Source organism: Pseudophryne corroboree, chromosome 5 (genome assembly GCF_028390025.1).
Source record: "Pseudophryne corroboree isolate aPseCor3 chromosome 5, aPseCor3.hap2, whole genome shotgun sequence".
Classification (NCBI taxonomy): domain Eukaryota; kingdom Metazoa; phylum Chordata; class Amphibia; order Anura; family Myobatrachidae; genus Pseudophryne; species Pseudophryne corroboree.
The window spans coordinates 449,950,263-449,962,670 of NC_086448.1; the positions used below are offsets into that span (position 1 = coordinate 449,950,263).

The 12,408-nt window shown below is 45.9% G+C and overlaps 1 protein-coding gene across 3 annotated transcripts in view; it reads right to left on the reverse strand.

Annotated features, from left to right (window-relative positions):
* CTNNAL1 (catenin alpha like 1) overlaps positions 1-12,408 on the reverse strand; it is a 560,796-nt gene that overhangs the window by 182,470 nt on the left and 365,918 nt on the right. For all 3 annotated transcript variants that reach the window (XM_063922923.1, XM_063922925.1, XM_063922924.1), the window contains exons 4-5: positions 2,576-2,695; positions 2,216-2,305 (exon numbers count right to left, since the gene is read on the reverse strand). In XM_063922923.1, coding sequence (XP_063778993.1) covers positions 2,216-2,305; positions 2,576-2,695 — 210 coding nt within the window. The remainder of the gene's footprint in view (positions 1-2,215; positions 2,306-2,575; positions 2,696-12,408) is intronic.

Here is a 12,408-nt window from a genome sequence, read left to right on the forward strand (position 1 = left end):
CCAGTTTTAAAGAGGTACTTGGCTGTACTTGATTTACATGATTAAAGGATTTCAGCATCACTTATCCTACCCTTTACTGGTTATCATAGACTGATACAAAATTAGAGCTTACTGGCAATACTCAAAGTTTCAAGCAGATAAAGACCATTTCATGTGTAAGGTATTTAATGTGTGAAAATGAAGCTTTCATTCCTGTTTGGATGCAATTAATTTGCTTTACAGTATTAATATGTGCATGTCACAGATCCACATCTATCTGTATATATGAAAGTGTAAAGTCCACACGTTAGGGCCGATTCTAAATCGCACACAAAGAAATAACACAAATGCCGATACAAACTCCTTCCCTTGTGTACATCCATGCAGCCAAATGCGCAAGGTCTGAGATGCCTACACTGTAATACTTATTGGCACAGCCTTATAAGAGATTCAGTATGGGATCCCGACAGTCGGGTTCCCAGTGGTCATAAGACTGACGTTGGAATCCCGACAGGCAGGATCCCGATTGCGAGCACAGCATGTCCCCTCGCGGGATCGCCATGCTAATTTATTCCCCCTCAGGGGGTGGCGTGGACCACCCCCCGAGTGGGGATTCCGACCGCTGGAGTTCCCTTGGCTGTCGGGATTCCGTGTTTGTATCATGACTGCTGGGATCCCGACAGACGGGAAACTAACTGCTTTCCCTTATAAGCCACCATTGATCGCACCATTGAAAACTGCAGCAGCCCTATGGCACATGCAATTTTTCCATCGGACCACGGCCTCCTATGGTTGTAGCTGTGTGTCTGGGAACGTAGCCACTTACTATGACACACCCACTACACTCCATAACTGAATGCACTACTAGCCAATCCCAGGAATGGTCATCACTTTTATGGCACCTTACTGATACCATCAAGATGCATCATCGCTTGGAAAGTGATAAAATGGAGAGTGAAAAAGTACCAGCCAATCAGCTCCTAACTGCCATTTTTCAAACACAGCCTGTGACATGGTAGTTAGGACCTGATTGGCTGGTACTTTTTCACTCTCCATTTTATCACTTTCCAAGCGATGATGCACCTAGCCGAAAATCACCTTTATGCATACACTGTGTGTAACACATGCATCGGAGCGGTTTATACATGTGCAGTTGTAAATAATCGCTCAACTGCGTGCGACTCAGGCCCATTCTATATATTGTGTCACCTGTTGTATAGGGCCAATTGCACTCTACAATTTTATATAAGAACTTATATAACCAAAGCAACATTTGCTCACATTGCATCGAAACCACTATTACATTCCAATAATGTCAGTGTCTGTGCTGGATCATGGAGCTTAGCCAATTAGCCCAGAGCCCGTCGTGTCCCACAGCAGGCATGACCATTGATGGGTGCAAACGGTCATTCGTTCAATATCAATGGTTTAATGCAATTGAAGGCACTATCGATCGTTAACCCACTGATGGCCATCACTATAATAAAGTATTCACTTGAGTTGCTTAATGTTTTATTTTGCCCAACTGAGTGCTCAGTACACTGTAATCCTGCTATTGGATTGCAGCAGTAGCAATTATATTATATTTATATAAATGAGGTGCGTCTTAGACACACATGGCATATCAGATGTGGCTAGCCATCATCACTTGCAACTTGCTCTAGGGGTTGTATGCCTGCAACACTTTCCTGTCCCTTGGTCTCCATCTAGGGACACATCATTATTATACTTTGGCTGCCCTCTCCAAACCACATGACAGCCGTCTTGGCGCAGGGAGCCATAAGTGCAAACTGCAGCAAACCTGCCAGTGCAAAAAAAGGGTGCGCTGCAATATGTTTACGTACAACTCTGATTAAGGTCCCAAATGCGTAAACTGCATTTACAAATCTAGTAATCAGAGATATAAATCTAGTGACCAAATATATAAGTTTAGCCTTTAATGCAGTCTCTGCTAATTAGGCAGCTCAATCAGTGTCAATGTGAGATCAAGTAGAAATTAAGTGGTCCCTTATGAGTTCAATCCTTAGACTGAAATCCCTACACACTATATAAAAATACATGTTTATCCCTGAAATTCCTAAACTCTGCACATCATCCTAACTTTTGCTGAAAGACTAAATTTGCTTTACTTACTTTCATTGATCCCTTTGTGTGTTTAAGGCTACTCAATACAAAATATCCCCTTGCATTAAAAACTATGTAATTTGATTTTGGGCTACAAATACAAAAGTCTTACCTTGGAAGCTGTGAGCAACATCATGGTACATTTCTCCAGAACAGCTCTTGCAGCTGCCATCCTTGCTTTTTTCTTCTCGCTCTTTAAGTCCTAGAAAAATGTATTAAAATTGTGATTTTCTGCACTGAAAAGCTTTCAAGAATAAGTAGGTTAAAATGATGACTGTGGAATTTAGTTTTGCAACTGCTGCAAATGCAGAAATAGGCGATTCCTCACATGCCACCCAAATTTCTACAGCTCTTTTTAAAATCTTATTACAATTCAAAATCCCACACAGATCAAGTCTGAAGTTTGTTAATCACTATGCCCCGTGAGCATGTTCCCATGGCCAGTATAAATTATAATCTATTTTATACGTACATTTTGACGATCTCCGGTAAGATGGGCAAACTCCACCATTTCATTGCCAAACTGGCTAAATATCTGAACAAACTCTTGAAAACTGCTAACTTTCTCAAGGTGTTCCATAGTTGCAAGGACCTGAGAGAAAATATAAAGCAAGTTGTTAAGTTCCAAAAAAATCGTACTTACCGACACTTCAATTGACAAACATGTACATTGAAGATTCCTCATTAAAAGCACTGTTGTTATTTCACTTTTAATTGAATAGGATTCAAAAGATGGATTACAAAATTTTGCTCACAAAAACATAAGTTACCACACGGCTACAAACTCAACATACCATAATATACTAGGTGGATACTATAATAAGTTGCAAAGACAGAGGTCTTTTGTATGCCTATGAACAAGCTTATACAGCGCAACATATACCACACTAAGACAATTTGGAAGTAAAGAGTATAAAGATCTGAGTCTAAAATAGTGATGTGCACCGGAAATTTTTCGGGTTTTGTGTTTTGGTTTTGGATTCGGGTCCGCGGCCGTGTTTTGGATTCGGACGCGTTTTCGCAAAACCTCCCTGAAAATTTTTTGTCGGATTCGGGTGTGTTTTGGATTCGGGTGTTTTTTTTTACAAAAAACCCTCAAAAACAGCTTAAATCATAGAATTTGGGGGTCATTTTGATCCCATAGTATTATTAACCTCAATAACCATAATTTCCACTCATTTTCAGTCTATTCTGAACACCTCACACCTCACAATATTATTTTTAGTCCTAAAATTTGCACCGAGGTCGCTGGATGGCTAAGCTAAGCGACACAAGTGGCCGACACAAACACCTGGCCCATCTAGGAGTGGCACTGCAGTGTCAGGCAGGATGGCACTTAAAAAAAATTGTCCCCAAACAGCACATGATGCAAAGAAAAAAAGAGGCGCACCAAGGTCGCTGTGTGACTAAGCTAAGCGACACAAGTGGCCGACACAAACACCTGGTCCATCTAGGAGTGGCACTGCAGTGTCAGGCAGGATGGCACTTCAAAAAAATAGTCCCCAAACAGCACATGATGCAAAGAAAAAAAGAGGCGCACCAAGGTCGCTGGATGGCTAAGCTAAGCGACACAAGTGGCCGACACAAACACCTGGCCCATCTAGTAGTGGCACTGCAGTGTCAGGCAGGATGGCACTTCAAAAAAATTGTCCCCAAACAGCACATGATGCAAAGAAAAAAAAGAGGCGCACCAAGGTCGCTGTGTGACTAAGCTAAGCAACACAAGTGGCCGACACAAACACCTGGCCCATCTAGGAGTGGCACTGCAGTGTCAGGCAGGATGGCACTTCAAAAAAATTGTCCCCAAACAGCACATGATGCAAAGAAAAATGAAAGAAAAAAGAGGTGCAAGATGGAATTGTCCTTGGGCCCTCCCACCCACCCTTATGTTGTATAAACAGGACATGCACACTTTAACGAACCCATCATTTCAGCGACAGGGTCTGCCACACGACTGTGACTGAAATGACTGGTTGGTTTGGGCCCCCACCAAAAAAGAAGCAATCAATCTCTCCTTGCACAAACTGGCTCTACAGAGGCAAGATGTCCACCTCATCATCATCCTCCGATTCCTCACCCCTTTCACTGTGTACATCCCCCTCCTCACAGATTATTAATTCGTCCCTGGAATCCACCATCTCAGGTCCCTGTGTACTTTCTGGAGGCAATTGCTGGTGAATGTCTCCACGGAGGAATTGATTATAATTCATTTTGATGAACATCATCTTCTCCACATTTTCTGGAAGTAACCTCGTACGCCGATTGCTGACAAGGTGAGCGGCTGCACTAAACACTCTATTGGAGTACACACTGGAGGGTGGGCAACTTAGGTAAAATACAGCCAGTTTGTGCAAGGGCCTCCAAATTGCCTCTTTTTCCTACCAGTATACGTTAGAGATGAGCGGGTTCGGTTTCTCTGAATCCGAACCCACCCGAACTTCATGTTTTTTTTCACGGGTCCGAGCGACTCGGATCTTCCCGCCTTGCTCGGTTAACCCGAGCGCGCCCGAACGTCATCATGACGCTGTCGGATTCTCGCGAGGCTCGGATTCTATCGCGAGACTCGGATTCTATATAAGGAGCCGCGCGTCGCCGCCATTTTCACACGTGCATTGAGATTGATAGGGAGAGGACGTGGCTGGCGTCCTCTCCATTTAGATTATAAGAGAGAGAGATTTACTGGAGTTTAGGACTAGGAGGAGTACTGTAGAAGTGTAGAGAGTGCAGAGAGTTTACTAGTGAGTGACCACCAGACAGTGCAGTTTATTTAATATATCCGTTCTCTGCCTGAAAAAAGCGATACACACAGTGACTCAGTCACATACCATATCTGTGTGCACTGCTCAGGCTCAGCCCAGTGTGCTGCATCATCTATATATATTATATATCTGTCTGACTGCTCAGCTCACACAGCTTATAATTGTGGGGGAGACTGGGGAGCACTGCAGTGCCAGTTATAGGTTATAGCAGGAGCCAGGAGTACATAATATTATATTAAAATTAAACAGTGCACACTTTTGCTGCAGGAGTGCCACTGCCAGTGTGACTGACCAGTGACCTGACCACACTGACCACCAGTATAGTTAGTAGTATACTTATATTGTGATTGCCTGAAAAAGTTAAACACTCGTCGTGTGACTTCACTTGTGTGTTGTTTTTTTTTTTATTCTATAAAAATAAAACTCATTCTGCTGACAGACAGTGTCCAGCAGGTCCGTCATTATATAATATATAATATATACCTGTCCGGCTGCAGTAGTGATATATATATATTTTTTATATCATTTATCATCCAGTCGCAGCAGACACAGTACGGTAGTTCACGGCTGTGGCTACCTCTGTGTCTGCACTCGGCAGGCAGTCCGTCCATAATTGTATACCACCTAACCGTGGTTTTTTTTTCTTCTTTATACATACATACTACTACGACATCTCTTTATCAACCAGTCTATATTAGCAGCAGACACAGTACAGTACGGTAGTTCACGGCTGTGGCTACCTCTGTGTCTGCACTCGGCAGGCAGTCCGTCCATAATTGTATACCACCTAACCGTGGTTTTTTTTTCTTTCTTCTTTATACATACATAGTTACATAGACATCTCTTTATCAACCAGTCTATATTAGCAGCAGACACAGTACAGTACGGTAGTTCATGGCTGTGGCTACCTCTGTGTCTGCACTCGGCAGGCAGTCCGTCCATAATTGTATACCACCTAACCGTGGTTTTTTTTTCTTTCTTCTTTATACATACATAGTTACATAGACATCTCTTTATCAACCAGTCTATATTAGCAGCAGACACAGTACAGTACGGTAGTTCACGGCTGTGGCTACCTCTGTGTCTGCACTCGGCAGGCAGTCCGTCCATAATTGTATACCACCTAACCGTGGTTTTTTTTTCTTTCTTCTTTATACATACATACTACTACGACATCTCTTTATCAACCAGTCTATATTATTAGCAGCAGACACAGTACAGTACGGTAGTTCACGGCTGTGGCTACCTCTGTGTCTGCACTCGGCAGGCAGTCCGTCCATAATTGTATACCACCTAACCGTGGTTTTATTTTCTATCTTCTTTATACATACATAGTTACATAGACATCTCTTTATCAACCAGTCTATATTAGCAGCAGACACAGTACAGTACGGTAGTTCACGGCTGTGGCTACCTCTGTGTCTGCACTCGGCAGGCAGTCCATAATTGTATACTAGTATCCATCTCCATTGTTTACCTGAGGTGCCTTTTAGTTGTGCCTATTAAAATATGGAGAACAAAAATGTTGAGGTTCCAAAATTAGGGAAAGATCAAGATCCACTTCCACCTCGTGCTGAAGCTGCTGCCACTAGTCATGGCCGAGACGATGAAATGCCAGCAACGTCGTCTGCCAAGGCCGATGCCCAATGTCATAGTACAGAGCATGTCAAATCCAAAACACCAAATATCAGTAAAAAAAGGACTCCAAAACCTAAAATAAAATTGTCGGAGGAGAAGCGTAAACTTGCCAATATGCCATTTACCACACGGAGTGGCAAGGAACGGCTGAGGCCCTGGCCTATGTTCATGGCTAGTGGTTCAGCTTCACATGAGGATGGAAGCACTCAGCCTCTCGCTAGAAAACTGAAAAGACTCAAGCTGGCAAAAGCACCGCAAAGAACTGTGCGTTCTTCGAAATCCCAAATCCACAAGGAGAGTCCAATTGTGTCGGTTGCGATGCCTGACCTTCCCAACACTGGACGTGAAGAGCATGCGCCTTCCACCATTTGCACGCCCCCTGCAAGTGCTGGAAGGAGCACCCGCAGTCCAGTTCCTGATAGTCAGATTGAAGATGAAGATGTTGAAGTACACCAGGATGAGGAGGATATGGGTGTTGCTGGCGCTGGGGAGGAAATTGACCAGGAGGATTCTGATGGTGAGGTGGTTTGTTTAAGTCAGGCACCCGGGGAGACACCTGTTGTCCGTGGGAGGAATATGGCCGTTGACATGCCTGGTGAAAATACCAAAAAAATCAGCTCTTCAGTGTGGAGGTATTTCAACAGAAAAGCGGACAACAGGTGTCAAGCCGTGTGTTGCCTTTGTCAAGCTGTAATAAGTAGGGGTAAGGACGTTAACCACCTCGGAACATCCTCCCTTATACGTCACCTGCAGCGCATTCATAATAAGTCAGTGACAAGTTCAAAAACTTTGGGCGACAGCGGAAGCAGTCCACTGACCAGTAAATCCCTTCCTCTTGTAACCAAGCTCACGCAAACCACCCCACCAACTCCCTCAGTGTCAATTTCCTCCTTCCCCAGGAATGCCAATAGTCCTGCAGGCCATGTCACTGGCAATTCTGACGAGTCCTCTCCTGCCTGGGATTCCTCCAATGCATCCTTGCGTGTAACGCCTACTGCTGCTGGCGCTGCTGTTGTTGCTGCTGGGAGTCGATGGTCATCCCAGAGGGGAAGTCGTAAGCCCACTTGTACTACTTCCAGTAAGCAATTGACTGTCCAACAGTCCTTTGCGAGGAAGATGAAATATCACAGCAGTCATCCTGCTGCAAAGCGGATAACTGAGGCCTTGACAACTATGTTGGTGTTAGACGTGCGTCCGGTATCCGCCGTTAGTTCACAGGGAACTAGACAATTTATTGAGGCAGTGTGCCCCCGTTACCAAATACCATCTAGGTTCCACTTCTGTAGGCAGGCGATACCGAGAATGTACACGGACGTCAGAAAAAGACTCACCAGTGTCCTAAAAAATGCAGTTGTACCCAATGTCCACTTAACCACGGACATGTGGACAAGTGGAGCAGGGCAGGGTCAGGACTATATGACTGTGACAGCCCACTGGGTAGATGTATGGACTCCCGCCGCAAGAACAGCAGCGGCGGCACCAGTAGCAGCATCTCGCAAACGCCAACTCTTTCCTAGGCAGGCTACGCTTTGTATCACCGCTTTCCAGAATACGCACACAGCTGAAAACCTCTTACGGCAACTGAGGAAGATCATCGCGGAATGGCTTACCCCAATTGGACTCTCCTGTGGATTTGTGGCATCGGACAACGCCAGCAATATTGTGTGTGCATTAAATATGGGCAAATTCCAGCACGTCCCATGTTTTGCACATACCTTGAATTTGGTGGTGCAGAATTTTTTAAAAAACGACAGGGGCGTGCAAGAGATGCTGTCGGTGGCCAGAAGAATTGCGGGACACTTTCGGCGTACAGGCACCACGTACAGAAGACTGGAGCACCACCAAAAACTACTGAACCTGCCCTGCCATCATCTAAAGCAAGAAGTGGTAACGAGGTGGAATTCAACCCTCTATATGCTTCAGAGGTTGGAGGAGCAGCAAAAGGCCATTCAAGCCTATACAATTGAGCACGATATAGTAGGTGGAATGCACCTGTCTCAAGCGCAGTGGAGAATGATTTCAACGTTGTGCAAGGTTCTGATGCCCTTTGAACTTGCCACACGTGAAGTCAGTTCAGACACTGCCAGCCTGAGTCAGGTCATTCCCCTCATCAGGCTTTTGCAGAAGAAGCTGGAGACATTGAAGGAGGAGCTAACACGGAGCGATTCCGCTAGGCATGTGGGACTTGTGGATGGAGCCCTTAATTCGCTTAACAAGGATTCACGGGTGGTCAATCTGTTGAAATCAGAGCACTACATTTTGGCCACCGTGCTCGATCCTAGATTTAAAGCCAACCTTGGATCTCTCTTTCCGGCAGACACAAGTCTGCTGGGGTTGAAAGACCTGCTGGTGACAAAATTGTCAAGTCAAGCGGAACGCGACCTGTCAACATCTCCTCCTTCACATTCTCCCGCAACTGGGGGTGCGAGGAAAAGGCTCAGAATTCCGAGCCCACCCGCTGGCGGTGATGCAGGGCAGTCTGGAGCGACTGCTGATGCTGACATCTGGTCCGGACTGAAGGACCTGACAACGATTACGGACATGTCGTCTACTGTCACTGCATATGATTCTCTCAACATTGATAGAATGGTGGAGGATTATATGAGTGACCGCATCCAAGTAGGCACGTCACACAGTCCGTACTTATACTGGCAGGAAAAAGAGGCTATTTGGAGGCCCTTGCACAAACTGGCTTTATTCTACCTAAGTTGCCCTCCCACAAGTGTGTACTCCGAAAGAGTGTTTAGTGCCGCCGCTCACCTTGTCAGCAATCGGCGTACGAGGTTACATCCAGAAAATGTGGAGAAGATGATGTTCATTAAAATGAATTATAATCAATTCCTCCGCGGAGACATTGACCAGCAGCAATTGCCTCCACAAAGTACACAGGGAGCTGAGATGGTGGATTCCAGTGGGGACGAATTGATAATCTGTGAGGAGGGGGATGTACACGGTGATATATCGGAGGGTGATGATGAGGTGGACATCTTGCCTCTGTAGAGCCAGTTTGTGCAAGGAGAGATTAATTGCTTCTTTTTTGGGGGGGGTCCAAACCAACCCGTCATATCAGTCACAGTCGTGTGGCAGACCCTGTCACTGAAATGATGGGTTGGTTAAAGTGTGCATGTCCTGTTTTGTTTATACAACATAAGGGTGGGTGGGAGGGCCCAAGGACAATTCCATCTTGCACCTCTTTTTTCTTTTCTTTTTCTTTGCATCATGTGCTGATTGGGGAGGGTTTTTTGGAAGGGACATCCTGCGTGACACTGCAGTGCCACTCCTAAATGGGCCCGGTGTTTGTGTCGGCCACTAGGGTCGCTAATCTTACTCACACAGTCAGCTACCTCATTGCGCCTCTTTTTTTCTTTGCGTCATGTGCTGTTTGGGGAGGGTTTTTTGGAAGGGCCATCCTGCGTGACACTGCAGTGCCACTCCTAGATGGGCCCGGTGTTTGTGTCGGCCACTAGGGTCGCTAATCTTACTCACACAGCTACCTCATTGCGCCTCTTTTTTTCTTTGCGTCATGTGCTGTTTGGGGAGGGTTTTTTGGAAGGGACATCCTGCGTGACACTGCAGTGCCACTCCTAGATGGGCCCGGTGTTTGTGTCGGCCACTAGGGTCGCTTATCTTACTCACACAGCGACCTCGGTGCAAATTTTAGGACTAAAAATAATATTGTGAGGTGTGAGGTATTCAGAATAGACTGAAAATGAGTGGAAATTATGGTTATTGAGGTTAATAATACTATGGGATCAAAATGACCCCCAAATTCTATGATTTAAGCTGTTTTTTAGGGTTTTTTGAAAAAAACACCCGAATCCAAAACACACCCGAATCCGACAAAAAAAATTCGGTGAGGTTTTGCCAAAACGCGTTCGAACCCAAAACACGGCCGCGGAACCGAACCTAAAACCAAAACACAAAACCCGAAAAATTTCAGGCGCTCATCTCTATTACGTACGGACTGTCTGACGTGCCTACTTGGATGCGGTCACTCATATAATCCTCCACCATTCTTTCAATGGTGACAGAATCATATGCAGTGACAGTAGACGACATGTCAGTAATCGTTACCAGGTCCTTCAGTCCAGACCAGATGTCAGCACTCGCTCCAGACTGCCCTGCATCACCGCCAGCGTGTGGGCTCGGAATTCTTAGCCTTTTCCTCGCACCCCCAGTTGCGGGAGAATGTGAAGGAGGAGCTGTTGACGGGTCATGTTCCGCTTGACTTGACAATTTTCTCACCAGCAGGTCTTTGAACCTCTACAGACTTGTGTCTGCCGGAAAGAGATACAACGTAGGTTTTAAATCTAGGATCGAGCACGGTGGCCAAAATGTAGTGCTCTGATTTCAACAGATTGACCACCCGTGAATCCTGGTTAAGCGAATTAAGGGCTCCATCTACAAGTCCCACATGCCTAGCGGAATCGCTCTGTTTTAGCTCCTCCTTCAATGTCTCCAGCTTCTTCTGCAAAAGCCTGATGAGGGGAATGACCTGACTCAGGCTGGCAATGTCTGAACTGACTTCACGTGTGGCAAGTTCAAAGGGTTGCAGAACCTTGCACAACATTGAAATCATTCTCCACTGCGCTTGAGTCAGGTGCATTCCCCCTCCTTTGCCTATATCGTGTTCAGATGTATAGGCTTGAATGGCCTTTTGCTGCTCCTCCATCCTCTGAAGCATATAGAGGGTTGAATTCCACCTCGTTACCACCTCTTGCTTCAGATGATGGCAGGACAGGTTCAGGACTGTTTGGTGGTGCTCCAGTCTTCGGCACGCGATGGCTGAATGCCGAAAGTGGCCCGCAATTCTTCGGGCCACCGACAGCATCTCTTGTACGCCCCTGTCGTTTTTTAAATAATTCTGCACCACCAAATTCAATGTATGTGCAAAACATGGGACGTGCTGGAATTTGCCCAGATGTAATGCACGCACAATATTGGTGGCGTTGTCCGATGTCACAAATCCCCAGGAGAGTCCAATTGGGGTAAGCCATTCTGCGATGATGTTCCTCAGTTTCCGTAAGAGGTTGTCAGCTGTGTGCCTCTTATGGAAAGCGGTGATACAAAGCGTAGCCTGCCTAGGAACGAGTTGGCGTTTGCGAGATGCTGCTACTGGTGCCGACGCTGCTGTTCTTGCTGCGGGAGGCAATACATCTACCCAGTGGGCTGTCACAGTCATATAGTCCTGAGTCTGCCCTGCTCCACTTGTCCACATGTCCGTGGTTAAATGGACATTGGGTACAACTGCATTTTTTAGGACACTGGTGACTCTTTTTCTGACGTCTGTGTACATTTTCGGTATCGCCTGCCTAGAGAACCTAGATGGTATTTGGTACCGGGGACACAGTACCTCAATCAAGTCTCTAGTTGCCTCTGAATTAACGGTGGATACCGGAACCACGTTTCTCACCACCCAGGCTGACAAGACCTGAGTTATCCGCTTTGCAGCAGGATGACTGCTGTGATATTTCATCTTCCTCGCAAAGGACTGTTGGACAGTCAATTGCTTACTGGAAGTAGTACAAGTGGTCTTCCGACTTCCCCTCTGGGATGACGATCGACTCCCAGCAGCAACAAGAGCAGCGCCAACAGCAGTAGGCGTTACACTCAAGGATGCATCGGAGGAATCCCAGGCAGGAGAGGACTCGTCAGACTTGCCAGTGACATGGCCTGCAGGACTATTGGCTTTCCTGTGTAAGGTGGAAATTGACACTGAGGGAGTTGGTGGTGTGGTTTGCAGGAGCTTGGTTACAAGAGGAAGGGATTTAGTCGTCAGTGGACTGCTTCCGCTGTCATCCAACGTTTTTGAACTTGTCACTGAATTATGATGAATGCGCTGCAGGTGACGTATAAGGGAGGATGTTCCGAGGTGGTTAACGTCCTTACCCCCTACTTATTACAGCTT